This window comes from Rana temporaria, chromosome 11 (genome assembly GCF_905171775.1).
Source record: "Rana temporaria chromosome 11, aRanTem1.1, whole genome shotgun sequence".
NCBI classification, from domain to species: Eukaryota; Metazoa; Chordata; class Amphibia; order Anura; family Ranidae; genus Rana; species Rana temporaria.
Window position 1 is genome coordinate 111,364,244 of NC_053499.1, and position 25,361 is coordinate 111,389,604.

General features: G+C 43.4%; 1 protein-coding gene across 3 annotated transcripts in view; it reads right to left on the minus strand.

Annotated features, from left to right (window-relative positions):
* The window catches only part of PC (pyruvate carboxylase), a 671,516-nt gene that overhangs the window by 17,593 nt on the left and 628,562 nt on the right, over positions 1 to 25,361 (minus strand). For all 3 annotated transcript variants that reach the window (XM_040328827.1, XM_040328828.1, XM_040328829.1), the window contains 2 exons: positions 15,682 to 15,922; positions 13,379 to 13,628 (listed from right to left, as the gene is read on the minus strand). In XM_040328827.1, coding sequence (XP_040184761.1) covers positions 13,379 to 13,628; positions 15,682 to 15,922 — 491 coding nt within the window. The remainder of the gene's footprint in view (positions 1 to 13,378; positions 13,629 to 15,681; positions 15,923 to 25,361) is intronic.

The window sequence follows — 25,361 nt, forward strand, 5'->3', positions numbered from 1 at the left end:
AGCTAAATGGGCTTTTTAGGCAGAAAAGGGAGGACCTACTCAAGATAAGGTGGATTGAACAAGTTATGGTTGATTGATGTAGAATGAAAGAAACAGCAATTTTAGCATGTATTTTAGAAGCAAAAAAAAAAGAGAAAAGGGGAATTTGCTTAATAAAACACGTTTTCAGTTTAAGTAGGTGCATTGGCAAAGGAGTTCCTAAACATATACTTAAAGTGGATGTATCCCTACCTGTCAAATATCTCCCCTCTGTCTGTTATAAGAACTGAAAAACTACAGATTCTGTGGGTGGATCTGTTGTTTTGAGCTCGGTGGGCGGAGTCGTGATGTCAGTAGACTGCCCCACCCTCCTCTACACTCCCCTTGTCAACATGCATTTTGTTCTATGTATTTCTTACACTGAATTCTGCTATGATCAGTAACATCCAGTCAAAATCCAGAAAAGTAACCATATGACTTCAGAAAAGGAGTGGGGGTGGGAATTAAAAAATAATTCCTCTCTCCAAGCTAGTGCATGAGATATGTAAATAACCTGTCACTCACAGCAAGGGCGCATCGAGGCCTTTGGGTAATGACTGCGCTCTCAATAAGCATTTTAATAAATAAATAAATAAAGGGGGCGGAACGGACCAAGGTTTTTTTCTATTAGTCCGTTTTATCTCATTGAACAATAAAAGAGGATTGCTAAGAGCTGGATTAACTCCGTGTGGCAAGACTGGTCACAGATGATAGGAAATATTTTACTCTACATTGTGACAGCAAAACAAAAAAAAATTGGGTTACATCCACTTTAAAGACTAACTCCATTCTCATGGGGGAAAAATTGAAAAATAATAAAATAACATAGCATATACGATTGCTACACAAGCCATATTGCAATTTAACCAGTTAAAGGGGTTGTAAAGGTCATTTTTTTATGATATAAATAGGTTCCTTTAAGCTAGTGCATTGTTGGTTCATTTATCTTTTCCTTCAATTTCCCTTATAAATGTTTTTTTTAATTTGTCTGAATTTCTCACTTCCTGTTCCTCCTCAGTAAGCTTGCCCCCATCACCTGAGCCATTCTGGCTGGGGGTTAATCAGCAACATCCCTGCGAACACACTCTGTGAACACAGCGTCTCCCCGCAGGAATGTAGTCCCAAGGGAGGGGCAAGCACGCTGACTAACCCCCAGCCAGAACAACCAGGTCATTTTTTGCTTTTCAGTACTGTGCTACTTCAAATGACAATTACGTGGTCATGCAATGCTTTACCCTAAAAAATTTTTAATTTTTTTCCCCCCACAAATGGAGCTTTTATTTGTTTTTTTGTTTTTTAAGCACCTCATTAGAGCCAGAGGCTCTAATAGGCTTCAAAATAGGGTGGGCTCGGAGCTTAGTGTGGTATTGGCATACTGTTTGGTGCCACCCCAAAAAAAAATCCACCAGCCAGAACTGCTAGCAAAGCCGAACACTTTTGACACTTTATGGGAGGCAGTAAAACAAATTACTATATAAATGAAATAAATGAAAAAAGACAGAACATTTTGGAAAAAAAAACGATATATTCTTCTGTTATAAAACATATCCAATCAAATTTCTTCATAAATTTAGGCCAAAATGTATTCTGCTACATGTCTTTGGAAAAAAAAATTCTATTAAGTGAATATTAATTTGTATATGTGCAGTATACCATTGTGAATTAGTGAGTCCAATAGTATAGCGAACAATAAAAGTCCAAACATAAATAATAGCATGAATGTCTTCTTCCATCACACCAAAAGTGATCACACTTTGCAGATTCCTTCTCCCAATGAAGGTAAAACACTCACCAGACAATATTGCCTGTCATTTTTCAGACAGGCAATATGCGCTCACACCAGAAATTCTCACACACCTCTCTATTCAACGCCACAACTCCAAAGCTGGTGTTAATGGTCAAGAATCACATGAAAAGAAAAAACGCTCCACATAGTGCAGTGAACGAAAAGGTGGGTACAGAGAATGGAGTGCACGTGCAATGCTCCAGCTAGTGACACAGCACCTAATTGCATAGTGTGTTAACCATTTCCATGGATACCAATGTAAAAAGGTGACATTGATGGTGCCCAAATGTTGTATAAAACATTGGAGCTCACGTGAGCTAAAATATGCATGCTAGGAACACTGGCCCAGATTCTCAATGGGCTTACGACGGCGCAGCGCAATGTGCGCCGTCGCAAGTCCTAATCTGGGCCGTCGTATCTATGCGACTGATTCTTAGAATCAGTTACGCATAGATAACCATTAGATCCGACAGGCGTAAGGCTCTTACGCTGTCGGATCTTAAATGCAATTTTTTTTTCGCCCGTTAGGTGTCGCCTCCGTCGTTTTCCCGATCGAGTATGCAAATGAGCAAAATCCACGAATTCCCGAACGTACGCGCGGTCGACGCAGTGAAGATACAACGTTTACGTTAGATTTGCGACGCGTAAAGTTGCCTCTGCTATATGAGGGGCAACCAATGTTAAGTATGGCCGTCGTTCCCGCGTCGAAATTTAAAAATTTACGTAGTTTGCGTAAGTCGTCCGTGAATGGGGCTGGATGCCATTTACGTTCACGTCGAAACCTCCTTGCGATGTCATTTAGCGCAACGCACGTCGGGAAATTTTAGGGACGGCGCATGCGCAGTACGTTGGGCGCGGGAACGCGCCTAATTTAAATCATCCACGCCCCCTACTCGGATCATTTGAATTAGGCGGGCTTGCGCCGGGGGATTTACGCTACGCCGCCGCAACTTTACAGGCAAGTGCTTTGTGAATCAAGCACTTGCCCGTAAAACTTGCGGCGGTGTAACGTAAATGAGATACGTTACGCCGCCGCAGAGATGCGGCGATCTACAAGAATCTGCCCCACTGTGTACTAAAAAGTCTTCAGAAACCGGGTCACACCAACATCTTGCCACAGCTCCAAACCTGGAAAGCATTCTGCAGCTAACACATTAAACAGAAGTTTCAGTTCGGACAGTTCACGCAAGGAAACCCACAGACATCTTACAACTAAACTAACTTTGCATAGAGATGTAGTCAAATATTTCAGTTAGTCAATGTCAGAGACTGGTGGGCAGTTATACAAAATGCCTACAAGAAGTCATTTCTGCTACATGGGGCAATACTAGCGAATAGTGCCAAGAGTTTACTTACTTTTTCCACAGTATACCATTACATCTAATATTTGTGTCGCATATATTTGTCTTGTGTTTTTTATGTTACTATATCACCTTTATGTGTAGGCACTGTTGGAATAAAGATCTAATGTCTGCCTCTTTAAATATGTTAAAAAGGTCAACAATTTCAACAGGGTGTACTTAATACATGTCTGTATACGAGGATGAAGCATACACATTGGTGAGTATAGAGCGTGTATACTAATTTCACAGAAACGTACATATCAGCACCCAGATTTCTCCCTTACTATCGAAATTGTGAGTGTGCTTTAAATAAAACACACAGCATGCAGCCCAACCTTGCCCCGTGCCAGGCTTTTCATACAGAATTAGATGCCAGCTGCTAATCACTGCTTAAGAGGCAAAACTCCCATGGTACACATAACACTTGCAATTTGTTGCTTTTAAAACCCAGACAGGCTGCCAAAATGACTGTCAGGGAGAGCACAGGAGGGGCCATTATTACACAGGCAAAATGAAGTGGATTCCCTCCATGAGCAAAGGATAATCCTTTAAAAAAGCCATCACATGTATAACTAGATTTACATGGAAATCATATGATGATATTTTCACATTACCAAGTCTCATAACTAACTAAACGTACACTCAAGTAAATACACCCTTTACAAATCCCTAAAACAGACAAAATATTTCAGTTTTTTAAGTTTTGGGCAGAGTGTGCATATTGCTTTTTCTGTGCCCATTTTAAAGCTTTCTATACCCCTTGCAAAAATTGCCTCTCACTTCCTATTTGAGGTGTGTAAAAGAGAAGAGATGCTGAGGTAAAAGATATTGTAAAGGTTTTTTTTTGTTTTTTAAATAACAAACATGTTATACTTACCTGCTCTGTGCAATGGTAATGAAGAGAGAGCCCCCGATCCTCCTTTTCTGGGGTCCCCCACCAGTGCTCCTGGCTCCTCCTATTCTTCAAGTGCCCCCGGGGAGAGACATTTTCTATACCAGTATGGGCGTTCTCCCAAGTCCTACAGCTGTGTCCATTGACATATACCGCAGGACTCAGCCCCGCCTTCTGCTCTCATGTCACTGGATTCAATTGACAGCAGCAGGCAGGGATGGACTGGCCATTGGGACTAAAGGGAGTTTCCCAGTGGGCCGATGGCTCAGTGGGCTGGCTTCAGTGACAGCGGACCGCCGCCCCCCCCCCTCCGCTCCTCTGTTTCTGCCTCCCCACAGAGCTCACCTGGGGACAACAGAGAATAAGGAGGAGGACCAAAGGAGCAGGGGGGACAACAGAGAAGCACAGGGGAGGGGACAGACAGCTGACTCAACAGCTATGGCCTGGGAGTTTCTCACTTCTGCCTAAACTAGAAATAATGTCTTGCTTCCCCACTGGTACTGCCTATAAGAGTACCAGTACCAGCCGTTCTACTCTAATAAAGTAGAACGGCTAGTGAAGGGGAAGAGGGGGCTTGGGTGGCCGGGGGGGGGGGGGTTGCGGGAGTTGTCCGGCCGCCATAGGAGAGACATGTCAAAGTGGGCCAGTCTGGATGAAGTCCAGGGCCAAATTTTTGTCCCAGTCCAGCACTGGCAGCAGGAGTTAATGGCTCCTGCTGCTATCAATTTATCCAATGAGGACCTAAGACAGCAGTTAGAGCTGCTAGGCTCTAAAATCATGTCATGCTACCAAGGGTTTTGCACAGTGCCTCCTTTTCTGGGGTACCTCCTCAAAGCTCCTGGCTCCTCCTCTTCTCGAGTGCCCCCATGGAGAGCCACTATCTCAAGTCCTGCTGCTGCGTCCATTGACACAGACAGCAGTACTCACACCCCGCCCCACATGTCACTGGATTTGATTGACAGCAGCAGGAGCCAATGGCTTGTTTGGGTCTTTGGGGTCGAGGGTAGTTTTTTTTAGAATTGGTTTTATTGTACCTTGTTTTAGCAAGGTGGGCACCATGCCCTCCTTGAATGATTGGTTAATGAGCTGCGTGATAGCTGGTGCCAGTATATCGGCACTTTCTTTCAGCAGTTTAGTGGGGATGATATCATTGGGTGCTGTGCTATTACGCAGAGTCCCGATGATGTTTTTAGTGGCATCGATGGAAATGGGTTTTAGAGTGAATTTTGGTAGTTGCGACGGATTTATGTGGGTATTAGGTTTGTGATTTGGGGGGAAGTTGGTGACGGTTCCATTTTGCTGAATACTTTCACGTATTTTTTCAATTTTATTAATGAAATAATCCGATAATTCGTTGCAAAATTCTTGTGAATCAGAATTGGGGGCCTCTAAACAAGCTGGATTCATAGTCTGAGTGACCAGCTTGAAGAGTTCTCGGGGGCGGTTAAGGGCATTTGCGATGTTGGAGAAATGATTTTTTTTGGCCGTGAAGATTTCTTTGTGATATTTCTTTGTTATTATCTTGTAAATGGTGTGGTTTTTATCTGAAGAGCACCTTTTCCACGCAGCTTCTGCTCTTCTACGCTCTTGCTTTAGCAACGTCAGCTGGTCATTAAACCAGCTGGAGTTGTCTTTCCGGATGCAAGTTTTGCGTTTTGGTGCTACCAAGTCAGCTGACTGTAGTAGCGCCTTGTTGATGGCGTCAAGTGTTTCTGTGGCTGTTTGTTTTTGTTGGGTTGTTTTTATTTTGTTCCCTAGTGTTGTTTTGAAGAGTTTCGAGTGGAGCTTCTTCTGAGATCTAGTCCAGTGAGTTGTCACCGGTTTTTTCGTTTTTTTTGGGCTGGCATTTTTGGTGATTGTGAATTTGATGGCACGGTGATCGGTCCATGGTTGCGGCTCATTTCCCAGGACGTCAATTTCCAAATCTTGTTTGAAAATGAGATCGAGCGTATGGCCTGAGGCATGAGTGGGGCCTTGTATTAGTTGCTGCAGACCTAATCCTTCCAGATGGTCGATGCAGGCGTCGGCTACGGGGTCCAGCGAGGAGTTGGCCCAGAGGTTGAAATCCCCAAGCACCAAAAGGTGTTTGATGTTTAGGGTATATGTGGAGATGAATTCAGTCAATGAAGTGAGAAGGTGCGTTTTTGGGCCTGGTGGTCTATAGCAAAGTAGCATATGGACCGTATCTTGGGGATTTGTTTGCAGCTGCAGAGTGAGGGTTTCCATGAATGGAAGCGAGTTTTGAAGGACTGGTTTGGTGATCGAGAGGCGAGTCTTGTGGATCACCGCCAGGCCCCCCCCCCTCTTTGCCCCACTCTGTTTTGCATTTGAATGCGATAATTTGCTGGCACCAATTCTGCTAGAATGGTGTTGCAGTCGGCTGTCAGCCAGCTTTCTGTGATGAAGAGGCAGTCTAGATTGTGTTGAAGGATGAAATCATAGATTTCTTGTCGGTGTTTTACTGCCGATCTTGTGTTGACCAAAGCGCATATTATGCGCTTGGGCTGGGGTGCCTGCGCGTAGTTTTTGACGGTTGATCGTCGATTGATTCTAAACAGTCGCTCATTCCTTAGAGCTTTTTTGGTGACAACTGGGAGTATAGAGGCAAATGGTTTTAGTTCCCGGGTAGTTTCTGCATTCTGAGTATTTTAGGTAACCCATGGTCGCAGAAAAAAACGCAGGGAAGTAATGTTGATTGGGGGGGTCTTATATGGTGATGGGTGGAAGACTGTCCAAGTGAGCTGTCACTCGTTGAGTCTTCTCTCCCCGATTGGTCCAGAGGAAGGCGAAAAACCCCAGGCGTGCTGTGCCAATCTGCAGCGATCGGGGGAAAAAATTCCTTCCTGACCCCTTAACGGCGATCGGTGCAACCCTGGATCAATTGCCTAGGGGGGTGTGGGGGGAGGGGTGGGCGGTTGGAGTCCTGTTTTTTTTGTGCTGTGTCTGCAGCAGCCGAGAGCTGGGAGGACCCTGCCTGGCTGCACTATCCCTGGGGAGAGCCGACTCGTTTGAGAGCGTCCTGCTCTCACTATCCCTGGGGTGAGCAGACTAAGATGAGAGCGTCTGCTGCACCGCTGAATCTATATATCAAGAGTTCCAACTTTATTAGCTGCAAGCTTGTTCTGGATCAGTGATTGAAAAAAAATAATGAAGACTCCTGTCTTACCTCCTGTTTCAAACTCCTGGTTTTTAACTCAGGCACTTTTGATCAAAGAATGCACTTCTGGTCAGAGAGTCCACATGTGAAGCCACCATCAACTGGGAGCCAGCTCCTCTGGGCTACTGTACATTTATGTGGCCTCACGGATGAAGACCCACTTCAGGAAGGTTGCATATAAAAGTGTACAGGCAGCAGGAAGTGGTTAATTAAGTTTGGGTTTCTATTGGAGAGATTTCTCCTAATTTCCTGTATTAAAGTGGAGGTTCACCCTCAAAATGAACTTTTTAGCTAACCTATCTTCAGCCTTAATAAAGGCTTGTAGCGTTGTCATGTTTTTTTAAATGTGTACACTTACCTGTCTTCAGCCTCACTTCCGGGTCTTCTTCCTTGCGGGGAGTGGGCGCGTCGCTCCTTTTCCCCGATGGGGAGCTCTGCGCAATGTCTCCTGGGAGTGAGTGTTGATCCTCCCAGGAGACGCTCTGTGCTCGAGGCATAGATGATTGACGTGCGGGTAAAGCGCGTCACACCTTCCGAAAATATCCGAGGGGGACTCGGCTCTTTACGGCGCTATACGGCGCCTGCCGTGTAGAGCTTACTGCGCAGGCGCCGTAAAGTGCAGAGTCCCATCTCGGAAATTTTCGGAAGGCGTGACTCGCTTTACCCGCACGTCAATCATCTATGCCTCGTCTTAGGAACGCCTACTCCCCAGGGAAGCGAGAACCCGGAAGCCGGGTGAAAAGAATGAAAAAAAAAAACGTAAGTACAGCGAAAAAAAAAAAAAATCCAGCATACGGTTGATGTCAGCAGTATGCTGGAAGTAACGGTATATAGATGTTTTAGGGCGAACCCCCGCTTTAATGTATCATGCCAGAGAATACAAAAAGTGAAGGAAAATCTTCACAAATGGGAAGCAGAGAGCATTTTTATTTTGAAAGGTTCTAAACACTTTTCCACTCAAGTTACCAGGGAAATAACAAATACATTCTAGACACAGATTCATAGAACACATTTAAATTATTAAAGTTTAGGTTCGCCTTTTGTAACATGTTTCATGTAAACACAACATGTAACATAAAATATCGAACTATGTGTGCTTTCCCTTTAGAGATCAAGGGCCAGATTCAGGTACATTTGCGGCGGTCTAACGTATCCCATTTACGTTACACCACCGCAAGTTTTCAGCGCAAGTGCTTGATTCACAAAGCACTTGCCTGTAAACTTGCGGCGGCGAAGTATTACACCTATGATCCGAAGGCGTACGAAGCCGTACACCTGTCGGATCGAAGCCTAAAGCCGTCGTATCTTGGTTTGAGGATTCAAATTAAAGATACGACGCGGCAAATTTGAAAATACGCCGGGGGAACAGTAGATACGCCGGCGTATTTCGACTGTGAATCTGGCCCTAGATATATAAAATAAACCGCATCAAATATACATGTGCAAAGTGCAATAATATAAAAATAAAATAAAACCAAAAGATTTTATAAATTAAAACCCACTAAAAGAACAAATCTAGTGCACTATACCTTTAAATATCATGCACAGCCAACCAGATATATAAGTGCAATCAAATAATTATTTAAAAACAAACGTTTCATAATAAATGAGTTTAAAAAAAAAGTCAGTGATCTGTAACTAACAGAATCCACCGCAGACTATTGTCACCAATGTCAGTGCACCATCACCACAAAAATGCACAGCATCATCTTACCAGAGCAAAAGACCTCCAAAAACCACCATCTCCCAGGGTAGGTAAAAGGGAATGCTCATATACACTCTGCATGGAAAACTTCTCAATCCGGCAGCTCCTAGATGCTCCACTGGGTACAATGGCGGCCAACGATTGTATCTGGTGGAGTGGCTAGAAGCTACGATATTAAGGAGTTTCCCATACGGAGTGGTTATAAGCAATTCAATGTACCTATCCTGGTAGAAGGTGGTTATTGCCTTTATTGAATAAAGGCGCTTTTGGCCTCATGGTTTTGGAGGCCTTTTGCTCTGGTGAGCAGATGGTCTGCATTTTTGTGGTGATGGTGCACTGAAGTTTGTGACAATAGACTGTGGTGGATTTATGCACTTTGTTACAGATCAGGGGCTGTTTTTTCATTTATTATGAAATGTTTTTTTTTTTCTTAAGAATTACTTATTATTGCACTTACACTATATTTCCAAAAGTATTGGGACATCTGCATTTATACGCACATGAACTTTAATGGCAACCCAGCGAGGTCTATAAAGACATGGATGCGCGAGTTTTGGGTGGAGGAACTTGACTGGCCTGCACATAGTTCTGATTTCAACCCGACAGAACACCTTTGGGATTAATTAGAGTGGAGACTGCAAGCCAGGCATTTTCGTCCAACATCAGTGCCTGTCCTTACAAATGCGCTTCTGGAAGAATGGTTAAACATTCCCATGGACACACTCCTAAACCTTGTGGACAGCCTTTCCAGAAGAATTGAAGCTGTTATAGCTGCAAAGGGTGGGCCAACTCATATTAAACCCTACGGACTAAAATTGGGATGTCATTAACATTCATGTGCGTGTAAAGGCAGGCATCCCAATACTTTTGACATTATAGTGTAAGTGCAATAATAAGTAATTCTTGAGAAAAAAAGAATACAAAAATATCACAATACAGTGGAACCTCGGATTGCGAGTAACGTGGTTAATGAGCGCTTCGCAATACGAGCACTGTATTTAAAAAAAATCATGACTCGGTTTGTGAGTATTGTCTCGCGAAACTAGCACGATTCATGCCAAAGCGGTGTGCAGTACCGCTTTTGGCATGAGGACCGTAAAAACAGTCCCTGATCTGTAACAATGTGCATAAATCCAGCACAGGCAATATTGAACCCTATGGACTAAATCTGGGATGCCATTAAAGTTCATGTCTGTGTAAAGGCTGGCATCCCAATACTTTTGGCAATATAGTGTATATATATATATATTTTTTTTTGTGGCTGTGCATGATATTTAAGGGGATAGTACACTAGATTTATTTATTATTTTAGTGGGTGTTTATGAAATTTAGTTTTTAGGTACTATTTATTATTATTGCACTTTGCGCATTTGATGCACTTTATTTTTTTAGGTTTGATATCTAAAAGGCATAGCGTGCCTGATTTGATAGTTTAGGTTTCGGGTATTCAGGCACGATTTGTTGTGCAGAAAGCTCATGCCATTTGTTAAATTTTTTTTTTTAAAAACATACCGCTTCAAATACTGTCTTCCGCTGCAGCAGATGGCTTGCAGTTCTCAATGAACTGTGAGGGCAATAGTGAGCACTCTTGCAGTTTATACAGACAAATCTTTCACCGCTCCAGGTGAGCCTCACTTATCATTAAGGGCTGTTGAACCACCAGGGTGCTGGCGATGCTGATTGTAGCAAATAGACGAAAAAAACTCTGGACTGCCGCACTCCAAAATGACTAAAACAAATTAGGTCCTTACAGGTATGGTGTTCATTTACATATATTCTATTTTATGATACACCTCTATACTAGATTTCTTTTATCTCCATCCAATTATAGCCACCAGAACATTTCAATTGATAACATCTCTCAACAGCTGGGTTTGGCAGCTCGCTCACTCCTTAAGATATGAATTCCTGCCAATATTGCATTACATACCGTTATCTCAGTATATGCTCTTGGCAAGCCCTTGAGCATGCTTCACATATACTCTAGGCGTAAACCTAACGGTTTAGTGGTCATATTGACCACCTGGCCTTTTGGAGAGTCATGATCGAGTTTCCGACAACAGACTGTCGCATCAGTTCACCATCACATATAATTCTCACTTTGATACTTATAACCCTGCATATGCTGCAGTGTCTGAATGGTCATTTATATTATGTCGTCACAACATCCCCGTGTTTGTAATAAAGTATTGCACCAGGTCATTACTTTATTCACACTTCTTCACACCTGGTATTCATGTTTGCACTTTCATATGAAAAACCAGCACTTAGAAGCACTTTAATAATATTTATTCCTTCAACTCATATAAATGAGGTTGTTTACATTACATAGAAGTGTTCATAAATAAACGATGTTCACTCTCTCAGCACACAATAATATTGTGTTCTGTTTGTTTCTTCTAATGGTCATAGTATATGCATATACTTTATTAATTTCATTTATTTATCTTTAATTATACACGGGTTAATAGTATGACTTCATAATTATATCATTTTGGAGTTCTACAGGGACATCCACAGGTGTTTTGTTATTTTTGTATATGTGTAATTTTTTGCTTTATATATATTATGTGAGATTCTTTCAGAGTCTAATAATTTTGCATGTATTTTCTTTATATGATTTTCACATTATTCTAGGCACTCTTTCAATTCACTGATTTTAAGGGAGGTTTTTTAACCCACTTCACATGATCTAAATTGAATATGCTTGCAATCAATTGTCTACTTAATTATTTAATTATTTGATTGATTTTGTCCTGCCATTGGCGGATGTCTTTTTCACATTATGGTGGTTTTGATATTTATGTTAGTTTGAACCCATGTTAGCCATGACTAAGCGCTGAAGTACAGCGTGAAACGCGTCGGCCTATACTGTACCTTTTTGCTTGCGGTGAATGCATGTGCATTTGAAAATAAAGACCTAATTTGTTTTAGTCATTTTGGAGTGCGGCAGTCCAGAGTTTTTTTCGTCTATTTTCTTGCAGTTTATAGATTCTTCCTGCAGTTCAGTAACTGTCTGCCCCTATGGGAGGTAGAGGCAGGCAGCTTTATTGAATTTCTGCAAGAGCCTGACATTGCACCCACGATCCACTGATCACGGGTGCAATGCTTTACAGGCCCTAGTGTAAAAAAACATTTTTTTTACCGGCAAAAATCTGATTAATTTTTATTTTATTTTTTCAAAAGATGAATTTATGTTCTGCTGTGAAAAGCCAGAGCGTCCAGATTTCTGAGCAACGTGGATAAGTAATTTGAAAAAATCACACACCCATAACCAAAGAGGCAACATTTTATTATGAGTTTTTTAGGCATCTTTCCCAGTTTTCTTGGTCAATCTACACTAGTAGAGAGTTAGAGGAGTGCATACTATTCCACAATTTCTAGTGCTACCCAAAAATTGGACAGCAATGTCTGACCTGACGTATAAGGCCAGTGCCCTTTATAATGGAAAATACTCTTCCTTAAAAGAGAATGTCTTGGAAAACCATTAGAGACGTGTAAAATCCCACAATATGAGAATAAGGTGTAAAATTCCTTTGGCATGAAATTAAATGATGAATAAAACCTCTTCAACTACCTATCTCACAACAAATAAGAATTGTGGGAGAGTAGATACAGTAGGGCTTAAATCAGTGTTATAAAAATCCTACCAAAACCCCAATTATGCAAGAAGTAGCTAGGATATTCCCAAGAGAAGGAGTCAAAGGGGCCATTTCTTGTTTTTTGCAAATCCTTAACAATAATTGTACAATTGTTACATCCTGATTGACAGCCAGGAATGAATCCAACTTGGTAATTGGGGATTAATTAGAATGGGTAAATTAGGGTTGAGATGAATTGCTCACTAGGATTTTACTTGAGGAAAGAGATGCAGTAGGTCAAAACATTTGACCAAATTGGTATAGTTGGAGTTCAGGGAGCATACAGATGGTGGCAGTAAGGAAGTGTTTGCCGGGGGAATTTCTCTGTAATAGGTTAGTAAATAAAAAGAGAAAAAGGCTTAAGATATCAGAGAATTCAGAAAGTACAAGACTTTCTGGGAACAATGTGTCAACGAGGGAATATTTGTTGAAGCAGAGGTCAGACATGCATTTAAGAAAGATTTATTTTTTATTTTTTCCAGGTTACTAGACAAGTGCTTACGCCTTACCAGTCTCACATGTAATCCCCTTCTCTACCCACTCACAGTTTTTTTTCTTAAAATGTAAAACGTTTTTGTTAGCTTTGGAAAGGATTAGCTCTCATAGCGCACACACACACACACACACACACACACTGAGGTAGGGATCAGGTAAGGTTTCTTTTGCAATAAAAAGCATGCACAACATTTTTATTTTGCTGGCCAAAACTGTACTTTATAGACTGTGACTAGAAGCACATCTAAATGCCTAGACGCAAAACATCAACTAGTTACAAAAAATATATATAAAAAAATGTATTATGAACATAAAAGTGTTTTAACAGCATGGAGGATTACCTGTGTCAAGCGCTGTACCCTTTGTACAAGCCACCATAGCTCCCATACTAGGCTGAGAAGTCATCCCAGACATGGAATCAACTGCCACATCAACAATGTCAGCTCCAGCTTCTGCACAGGCCAGCATAGAGGCCACTCCAGCTCCAGCTGTATCATGGGTATGTACATGGATTGGGATGTCTGGGAACTTGTCCCTGAGAGCTCGTATTAGCAAATCTGAGGCTTTAGGTTTCAACAGTCCCGCCATATCCTAGGAAAGATAAGTATTCGATTATAATTATAAAGTAAAACAATAAATATGTTAAGGATTATACATCAAATGTAAACCCAACCCTGTAAGAAACAATTTCCAGGCACACAAAATGAAAAATTCCTTTAAATATTGTACCTGCTGGACTCCTGAAAAAACGACCGTTTTAAAAACTTTTTTTCCATTGATACATGTTCCCTCGGGCAAGACCCGGGTTCTCAAAGACGTTTCCACAGGCATACTATAGACACCCAGCAGGTACAATATTTAAAGGAATTTTAATATTTTTTTTTATACTTTAAGCATCATTAAAATCACTGCTCCTGAATCTTTAGGTGCAAACTACAGAGCACACGGCCAGTACACACCAAGTAGCTTTAGGTGCAAACTACAGAGCACACGGCCAGTACACACCAAGTAGCTTTAGGTGCAAACTTCAGAGGACACAGGCAATAAACCATGTAAGAATACTGCAGCTAACACAATCACCTGCCTGCCAGTAAATTAGGAAGAACTGATCTAGCTAAACTATACAGTGTATAAATATATGTACAACACCTGGGATGTATATATATCCTCTACAGACTGTAACATTAACTGACTAGCCTGCTTGCCTGCTCTATCTACCTGCAAAAAATTACACTCTCTCTGTCCTCTCTTAACCACCGCAACACACTACACAAGGCCGACCTGCAGGCGGCCTTTTGTAGTGTGGGCCGTGTACTAAACCCCCTGAGCCATAATTGGCCAAAGCCACCTTGGCTTTGGCCAATTATGGCTCTCCGTTTTTTGCAAGCTGTGATTGGCCAAGCATGCGGGTCATAGTGCATGCTTGGCCATTATCAGCCAGCAATGCCGCAGTGAATAATGGTCTGTGAAACGTAACTCGAATTTGGCGCGAATGACCCGTTTTGTTCGTATTTCGATGAACGATCGAACATGAGTTTGACTCGAATACGAAGCTCATCCCTAGTGCCTACAGAAAAATTGTTCTTCATAGGGCCAATGCTAAAAAAGGTTATATAAAGTTTTGCAATGACTAAACGTAAAGTGTAGCGAAAAAAATTATTGATTTTTTGCATTAGATATACTTCAATAGGCAGTCCTCTGCCAGGTATGCAAATGATAGGAACTACCTGTTAAAATGCCCCAATCACATCCTGTCCAAACCAGGTAACTCCACAGTCTTAACAACACTACTAGCAGTATCACTATAACCCCAAAAAATTAACACAGATTGAAAAATAATAATTTTCACAGTGCTGCATGGAAATATACACAAAATAGAGACATCATTTAATTGCAACATTGCTGGGAACAGATTTCTCTGGGCAAGTGTACATTGTAGGCAACCTAGGTGACAAAACTATGCAAAACAGTTACATAGTTCGTCAGGTTGAAAAGGGACACATCTAGTTCAATCAAAAAACATACAATCCTATATACACAGTCCTATACTCACAGTGGATCAAGAGGAAGGTGAAAAAACCCCAGCAACGCATAATACAATTTGCTCCAGCAGGGGTAAAAATTCCTTCCCGATTCCCCCGAGAGGCAATCGGATATTCCCCGGATCAGTTATAAAGGTTTTTTTTTTTCCCCTCAAATAATAAACGTGTATTAACTTGCTCTGTGCTATAGTATGGCACAGAACATCCCAGGAATTTCCTATTCTGGAGTCTGCTGTGCTCTCAGCTTTTCTGTGTGTGTGCCCCCATAGCAAGCTGTGTGCAGGCGCACTCCAGAGCCTTGATTTGATGTCTTCATCAATAGATGCACACAGGATGGTTCTGCCAGTCAGGCACTCCATAATCACAGGATTTTATTGACAGCACCAGAAACCAATGGCTCCCACTACTGCCTCTGTGTCCAGGAACAGAGACCAGCGCCACTTCAGAAATCAAGATAGAACACAAGTATATTGGGAGGTGGGGGCATACAACTATTGGGACTTTTTTTATTGTAATGTAGGGAATACTGTAAGGTAAAACATGTCCTGCCTTTAGAGCCACTGTAAGCATAACGACCCATTAATAGTTTACTACTGTTATACCTTAATGCATAAAATGTGGGTTCCAGCTTTCACAAGCTCTTCAGCCAGATTCACATAGTAGTCCAATGTGTATTTAGTGCGAGTGGGGTCTGCAACATCACCAGTGTAGGAAATAGCAGCCTCTACCACTCCACCAGCTTGGCCTGCTGCCTCCATACCCAAGATCATGTTTGGTAGGTAATTCAAAGAGTCAAATACTCTGAAAATATCCATGCCATTCTCTTTTGCCACTTCACAAAACCTAAGTTAAAAAAAAAAAAAACAGGCAGTACATTAATACAATAGCACAGATTTAACTCATTTTAAAGGGTACCTGTCAGGTATTCAACGATCTACTGATCTAATGAAACATACAGAAGACTTGAAACACCTATGAAAGGCTGTATTTTGTTACGGTCACATCAATCCAACGATTAAAAATATCACTACTAAAACTCTAACCTTTACATCCTGTAGCTAAAAGTAAAGACAGTGGTGGAATTAATAAAGAATGGCACATGCATATTCAACCCTGAAACAGAAACTTACATGGGTAGTACAGAGAGAGCTGAACAAGATCTATCTGTTCTGTTAATGTGATGCACACCACTCATGCAAGTTTAATTCCCCCATTATCTTCATCGACTGTTTGTATGAAAAGAATAGATAATATGACCAAGTCCACGTAAAAATACACAGCCAATAATTATTTTTTTGCTGATGCTAGGAAATTCTTGCTTTCATAATATGCACGCATAGCTGCACAAAATAACATACATTTACACTGCCTTAAAAAAGTATTCATACCCCTTGGAATTTTCCACATTTTACAACCAAAAACAAATTGATTTTAATGGGATTTTATGTGATAGACCAACACAAAGTGGCACATAATTGTGAAGTGGAAGGAAAATAATAAATGTTTTTTAATTTTTTTTTCAAATAAATGTCTGAAAAGTGTGGCATGCATTTGTAGTCAGCCCCCTTTACTGTGATACCCCTAACTAAAATCTAGTGGAACCAATTGCCTTCAGAAGTCACCAAATTAGTAATTTAATCTCAGTATAAATCCAGCTGTTCTGTGAAGCTCTCAGAGAACCTTAGTCAACACACCAGACAGGTCAAGTATAAAGATGTGGAGAAGTTTAAAGCAGGGTTAGGTTATGAAAAATATCCCAAGCTTTGAACATCTCACGGAGTAGTGTTCAATCCATCATCTGAAAATGAAGAGTATGGCACAACTGCAAACCTACCAAGACATGGCCTTCCACCTAAACTGACAGGACAGGCAAGGAGAGCATTAATTAGAGAAGCAGCCAAGAGGCCCATGCTAACTCTGGAGTAGGGATGAGCTTCGTGTTCGAGTCGAACCCATGTTCGACTCGAACATCATCGGCGAAATACGAACGTTACTGGCCGTTCGCGCCAATATCGAGTGGAGTGTCATGGCCCATAATTCACTGCGGCCTATCGCTGGCTGATGATTGGCCAAGCATGCACTATGACCCGCATGCTTGGCCAATCACAGCGCGCAAAAAACGGAAAGCCATAATTGGCCAAAGCCAGAATGGCTTTGGCCAATTATGGCTCAGGGGGTTTAGTACACACCCCACACTATAAAAGGCCACCTGCAGGTCGGCCTTGTGTAGTGTGTTGCGGCGGTGGTTAGAGATCTGTCTAAGAGAGAGAGAGAGAGAGAGTGTCATTTTTTTTTTAGGTAGATAGAGCAGGCAGGCTAGTCAGTTAAAGCTACAGTGTGTAAAGGATATATATGCATTCCAAGTATTTTACATATATTTATACACTGGATAGTTTAGCTAGATCATTCTTCCTAATTTACTGGCAGACAAGTGATTATGCTGGCTGCAGTATTCTCACGTGGTGTATTGCCTGTGTCCTCTGCAGTGTGCACCATAAAGCTACGTGGTGTGTGTACTGCCTTTGTCCTCTGCAGTTTGCACCTAAAGCTACTTGGTATGTACTGCCAGTGTCCTCTGCAGTTTGCACCTAAAGATACGTAGTGTGTACTGCCTGTGTCCACTGCAGTGTGCACCATAAAGCTACGTGGTGTGTACTGCTTTTGTCCTCTGCAGTTTGCACCTTAAGCTACTTGGTGTGTACTGCCCGTGTCCTCTGCAGTTTGCACCTAAAGCTACATAGTGTGTACTGCCTATGTCCTCTGCAGTGTGCACCTTAAAGCTATGTGGTGTGTACTGCCTTTGTCCTCTGCAGTTTGCACCTAAAGCTTCTTGGTGTGTACTGCCAGTGTCCTCTGCAGTTTGCACCTAAAGCTATGTAGTGTGTACTGCTTGTGTCCTCTGCAGTGTGCACCATAAAGCTACGTGGTGTGTACTGCCTTTGTCTTCTGCAGTTTGCACCTAAAGCTACGTAGTGTGTACTGCCTGTGTCCTCTGCAGTTTTCACCTAAAGCTATGTAGTGTGTACTGCCTGTGTCCTTCTGCAGTGTGCACCATTAAGCTACGTGGTGTGTGTACTGCCTTTGTCCTTTGTAGTTTGCACCTAAAGCTACTTGGTGTGTACTGCCCGTGTCCTCTGCAGTTTGCACCTAAAGCTATGTAGTGTGTACTGCCTGTGTCCTCTGCAGTGTGCACCATAAAGCTACGTGGTGTGTGTACTGCCTTTGTCCTCTGTAGTTTGCACCTAAAGCTACTTGGTGTGTACTGCCCGTGTCCTCTGCAGTTTTCACCTAAAGCTACGTGGTGTGTACTGCCTTTGTCCTCTGTAGTTTGCACCTAAAGCTACTTGGTGTGTACTGCCAGTGTCCTCTGCAGTTTGCACCTAAAGCTACATGGTGTGTACTGCCCATGTCCTCTGCAGTTTGCACCTAAAGCTACGTAGTGTGTACTGCCTGTGTCCTTCTGCAGTGTGCACCATAAAGCTACGTGGTGTGTGTACTGCCTTTGTCCTTTGTAGTTTGCACCTAAAGCTACTTGGTGTGTACTGCCTGTGTCCTCGGCAGTTTGCACCTAAAGCTACGAGGCGTGTGTACTGCCTTTGTCCTCTGCTGGCCATTAGTATGTCTGGAAGGACAACAAGGAGAGGCAGAGAGTCACGAGGGCAAGCAGGCTCTGGTTCTAGAGGCAACAGTGCTGGTTGTAGACACGGTGCATCCTCATCAGCATGTGGCCGTGGGACACACTCGTCCTTGTTTTCGGCAGCTGGCCGTGTTGAGCCGCAACATGCCGAAGACTTGGTAGAGTGGATGACCAAGCCGTCCTCATCCTCCTCATCCTCCATCACCCAGACCCAGGGTACTTTGTCTGGCAAAGCAGCTGCCAAGGCGTCCTCTTCCCTCTGCTCAATGGCATCAGTCACTCCTTCCTTAGCCCCACCAGGTCCTCCTGAGTAGTCCCCCGAACTGTTTGAACACAGTGTTGGGTACATGCTACATGAGGATGTGCATCGTTTTGAAGACTCCGATGATGGTACACAGCTAGAGGAAGGCAGTAACGTGAGCCAAGAGAGAGAGGGTACCCAAGAAGGACAGCAATCTGGCAGTCATGTTCCCCCAGCTGCAACATACTGCCAGGTTTTCTACAGTGATGAGGAGGGAGGGGATGATGAGGTCACTGACTCTACGTGGGTGCCTGATAGGAGAAAGGAGGAGTAGGAGGCACAGGCACATCTCCAACGAGGCAGGATGCCCTCCAGGGGCCAGCTTAAGGGCAGCACACCAACTGCATTACAACGCAGAGCTACGCATGTGCAGGGCGCTGCTGTGTCTAAGCATTATTCCAAAGGTTCTTTGGTGTAGGCTTTTTTTGAGACGTGTGCATCAGATCGCACCGCTGCTATTTGCAACATATGTCTCAAGCGTATCTCGCGTGGCCAAAACATCACCCGCTTGGGCACCACATGCTTGACCAGACATATATCGACCTGCCATGCAGTTCGTTGGCAAGCGTACCTCAAAGACCCACACCAAAGAACAAGGCGGACCTCCCCTTGTCCCTCATCAGCTGGGATCTCCAACCCCACTATACCCTCAGTCCAGGCAAATTTCCCTGCCCCAGCTGCTGCAGCGCCGAAAGAAGTTCTCTCCCAGCCATCCACATGCCCAGCGGTTGAATGCTAGCTTAGCTAAATTGCTAGCACTTCAACTGCTGCCTTTTCAATTGGTAGATTCTGCCCCCTTCCGTGAGTTTGTGGAATGTGCGGTACCTCAGTGGCAAGTTCCCAAACGCCTTTTTCTCACGGAAGGCAATTCCGGCTCTCTACTGCCATGTGGACAGGGTGGTCAGTGGTAAGGTGCATATTACCGCTGACTCATGGTCCAGCAGATATGGACAGGGATGTTACCTATCTTTCACGGCGCATTGGGTGACTCTGCTGGCAGCTGGGAAGGACGCAGGACAAGGTACAGTAGTGTTGGAGGTTGTTCCGCCACCACGCCTCCAAAATGCTACTACTGGTTGTGAAACACCTCTCTCCTCTACCCCCTCCTCCTCTTCTTCCTCTGTGGACTCTTCCTGTGCTGATGTGTCCTCGGAACCAGCGGTGCTCCGTAGGCGTTCAAGGGGCTACGCAGGTACGCAGGCAAAGAGATGCCATGCGGTGCTTGAGCTGGTGTGCTTGGGAGACAGGAGCCACACTGGGGCAGAGGTTCTGTCAGCTCTGCAGGGGCAGGCTCAGAGGTGGTTGACGCCACGCCAGCTTAAGCCAGGAATGGTGGTTTGCAACAATGGCACCAACCTCCTCTTAGCCCTGCGACAGGGACAACTGACCCATGTGCCCTGTTTTGCTCATGTCCTTAATTTGGTGGTGCAGCAGTTCTTGGGCAGGTACCCAGGCTTACAGGATGTCCTGAAGCAGGCCAGGAAAGTCTGTGTGCATTTCCGACGGTCATATAATGCCAGTGCTGGGCTGGCAGACCTCCAAAAGGGAATACAACCTGCCCAAGAACCGCCTAATCTGTGACATGCCCACCAGGTGAAACTCTACGTTGGCCATGCTGCTGCTGCACACGCAGCAGAGGGCCATCAATGAGTATCTGTGCCAATATGGCAGCAGAACTGGGTCAGGGGAGCTTGTTTTTTTTTTTCCCCACGCCAGTGGGCCATGATCAGGGATGCATGCACTGTCCTATCACCATTTGAGGAGGCCACGAGGATGGTGAGCAGTGACAGTGCATGCATCAGTGAGACTGTCCCTCTTATTCACATGTTGGAGCACACGCTGCATGGAATAATGGACAGGGCTCTTGAGGCAGAACAGAGGGAGGAAGAGGAGGACTTCCTTACCTCTCAAGGCCCCCTTTATCCAGACAGTGTTCCTGCTTGCCCGCCTATCACACAGGAAGAGGACGAGGAGGAAGATAGTGTCAGCATGGAGGTGGAGCCTAGCACTCAGCATCAGCAGCAGTCTTCAATGGATCAATTACAGTCCCAAGGAACCTATGGACTTGTATGTGGCTGGGATGAGGTGGCTGCAGATCATGTCATCCTCAGTGACCCAGAGGACTCCGCACCGAATGCCTCAGCAAACCTACGTTGTATGGCCTCCCTGATCCTGCAAAGCCTGCGGAAGGATCCTTGTATTCGTGCTATCAAGGAGAGGGATCATTACTGGCTGGCAACTCTCCTTGATCCACGTTACAAGAATAACGTTGCAGACCTTATCTTGCCGGCGCAGAGGGAGCAGAAGATGAAACATCTTCGGGAGGCCTTGCAGAAAGGTCTGTGAAACGCGTTCCCAGAGACTGGGGGGTTACAAAATCCTGGTCCTGGACAACGTGTTGCTGAGGCTTCGGTCAGTCACAGAAGGAGCGGTGGAGAAGGTGGCCGTCTTACCGATGCGTCAGAATTTTTTAGTCCGCAGCCCCAAGGTATGACCGGTTCCAGCAACCATCGCCAGCGTCTGTTTTACATGGTGCGTGAATACCTAGGGGCAAGATCAGACTTGGACACCTTTCCCACCCAAAATCCTCTGGCTTACTGGGTCTTGAGGATGGATCACTGGCCAGAGCTTGCACAGTACACAATTGAACTACTTGCTTGTCCTGCATCCAGCGTTCTTTCAGAACGCACATTCAGTGCTGCTGGAGGCTTTGTAACCGATCACAGGGTGCGCCTCTCCACCGACTCGGTCGATCGACTGACCTTCATAAAAATGAATCAGGCTTGGATCACCACCAGCTACCAACCACCTGATGCTGATGTCATTTTTTTTAAATGTCAGATGCCTTCAAGACTGCCTATGCTGAGTGACTATCCTGTTATGCTGAGTGACTATCCTTTTCCTCCTCAATGATCATGCTGATAGCTTGTAAGAACATTGTTGGTTCTGGGCACCGCCACCAGTGGCTAAGGCCCAATTTTTCTGCTCCTGTTTAACAGGGGCGTGTAATTACAATTTTTGATGCAATACTTTGCAGCAGGCTCATTCCTGCGCTCCAACTAGAGTATCTGTGAGGGGTTGCAGTGTTGTGGCACCAGCACCAGTGCCTAAGGCCCAATTTTTCTGCCCCTGTTTAACAGGGGCGTGTAATTACAATTTTTGATGCAATACTTTTCAGCAGGCTCATTCCTGCGCTCCAACTAAAGTATCTGTGGGGGGTTGCAGTGTTGTGGCACCAGCACCACCACCACCACCACCACCACCACCAAAGGCCCAATTTTTCTGCCCCTGTTCAACAGGGGCATGTAATTACAATTCTTGATCTAATATTTCACAGCAGGGTCCATTCCTGTGCCCACCAAGAGTAACTGTGAGGGCTTACAGAGTTGTGGCACCAGCACCACCACCAACAAAGGCCCAATTTTTCTGCCCCTGTTCAACAGGGGCATGTTATTACAATTCTTGATCTAATATTTCACAGCAGGGCGTTCCAGCGCCCACCAAGACTAACTGAGGGCTTACAGTGTTGTGGCAACACCAACCCCTAGGGCCCAAATTTCTGCAGAGTATATACGGCAGGCCCCTACTTTCAAACATACAACTTACAAACGACTCCTACTTGCAAACGGAAGGAGACAACAGGAAGTGAGAGGAAATCTACCCATAAGAAGGGAAATTCTCTTCTGTAAGAGGTGTCTCCTGTCCACTGATGCTTTATCACCAATCCTTGTTTCACCACAAAAAAAAAAGAATTTTCAAAACATCATTTGTCATTGGGACAGAAAGTGAATTGCAATCTTCTGAACATATGCACACAGACAGCAAAACAAATGTTTACAGGGGTGATAACCCTTCTCTATGTTTTCAGAAAAGCTTAAAAATAGATTTTATGGCTGGAGCTACACTTTAAAAAAGTACCAGTTCAAAATTACAAACATTCTACTTAACAACAAACCTACAGTGCCTGTCTTGTTTGCACCGCCTGTATAATGCTGTTCAAAGTATATAGGGCCAAATGGGCTTGTAATGACCTGGGGGGAGTGGGGGGAAACCCATGCTATTTTTCTCAATCATTTTCATCCATATTGCAGGGACCAGACATTAAATTAAAGCAGTTTTAAATTACTTTTTTCTTATAGTAATCTAATTTTGTGCAGGGACAGTTCTAAACACGTGCCACTTCACAGGCATACTATAGACACCCAGCAGGTACGATATTTAAAGGAATTTTTATTTTTATTTTTCACTTTAAGCATCATTAAATTCACTGCTCCAGAAAAAACTACAGTTTTTAAAACTTTTTTTTCCATTGATACATGTTCCCTGGGGCAAGACCAGGGTTCTCAAACCTGTTTTCTGACAATAACGTGCATATTAGGCTTTAAAATGAGCACTTTTGAATTCGAACGTTCGAGTCCCATTGACGTCAATGGGGTTCTAAATGTTTGCATGAACGTTCGGTTCGTTCGAAGGTTCTGGTGCGAACCGAACGGGGGGTGTTCGGCTCATCCCTACTCTGGAGAAGCTGCAGAGATCCACAGCTCAGGACAACTATTAGGCCTCATGCACACTGGACGTTAAAATAACATTATAAAAATGCCAGTAGCTTTGCAGTGAGTTTTTCAACTTTTCTCAGCTCTTTTCAATGTTTTTTCAATAGCGTTTTTTTGCGTTTTTCATCGTTCGTATTATTTGGCGTTTTTTTTGAAGAATTTTTTTTTTTTTTTTTTTCAATTGATCAACAATTTAAAAAAATGCTGGCGAGTGAAGTTTTTGAGCGTTTTTAGGCGTTTATCAGCGTTAGAGCGTTTTTACAGCTGAAAAACATCTCTCAGAACCCACTAGTTCTGTTTTTTTTTTTTTACTGCTCAAAATGCCACTGCCCAAAACTGCTGATAACAGCCCATGTGTGCATGGACACATAGGATAATATGATGGAGAGTTTATTGACTGTAGAAAAAAACGTCTACTGCCAAAAACAGCTGCTGTAAAAATGTCCAAAAACGTCCAGTATGCATGAGGCCTTAGTCATTGTGCACTTAATAAATATGGCCTTTATGGAAGAGTGGCAAGAAGAAAGCCATTGCTGAAGGAAAGCCATACAAAGTGCCAGAAGCCATGTGGGGGATACAGCAAACATGTGGAAGAAGGCGCTCTGGTCAGACTTTTTGGCCTAAAAGCAAAACGCTATGTGTGGCAGAAAACTAACACTGCACATCACCCTGAACACACCATCCCCACCATGAAACATGGTGGTGGCAACATCATGTTTTGGGGATTCCTTTTTCAGAAGGGACATGGAAGCTAGTCAGATTTGATGGGAAGATGGATGGAGCCAAATACAAGGAAATCTTAGAAGAAAACCTGGTAGCGTCTGCAAAAGACTTAAGACAGGGTCAGAGGTTTACCTTCCAGCAGGACAAAGACCCTAAACATACAGCCAGAGCTACAATGGAATAATTTAGATCAAAGCATATTCATGTGTTAGAATGGCCCAGTCAAAGTCCAGACCTAAATCCAATTAAAAATTCATGGCAAGACTTGAAAGGTGCTGTTTGCCGATGATCTCCGTCCAATCTGACAAAGCTAGAGCTATTTTGCAAAGAAAAATGGGCAAAAATGTCACTCTCTAGATGTGCAAAGCTGGTAGAGACATACCTAAAAAGACTTGCAGCTATAATTGCAGCGAAAGTTGGTTCTACAGGGGAACTGAATACAAATGCACGCCACACTTTTCAGATCTTTATTTGTAAAAAAAAAAATGAAAACCATTTATCATTTTCCTTCCACTTCACAATTATGTGCCACTATGCATTGGTCTATTACATAAAATCCCAATTAAATACATTCACGTTTTTTGGTTGCAACATGACAAGATGTGGAGAATTTCAAGAGGTGTGAATACTTTTTACAAGGCACAGTATAATTTAAATTACTCTATCCACTTATATATAAATATATTTGTTATTGTTAAAAAAAAAAAAAGATTTTAAAAAATGAGGCGGTAATTGTTCACCTCCTTGTAAACATGTTAGTTGCTTTGCTGTTCTACTGACCCAATGGCTTTAATATTTTCTTAGTCACTGACCCAGAACTAGTGTGCGGATCAAGAAAGTAAGGAGTTGGATAGGGTAGGGAAAGTTAGACCCTCTGACAGGTTTTTATTGCCATCTGTGTCACTTGCTGCTACAATATAACCTCTTTATTTGATCCTACACCGAGTCCCGGGTAGAACATCCGGACTCATTTTCCAGCGGCATGACGCGGCGTGCGTGAGGTCCGCATGCTGAGGGAGGAGCAGCCCACGCCACGGACCTAGCCTGCTGACGGGAGATGGAGGACGC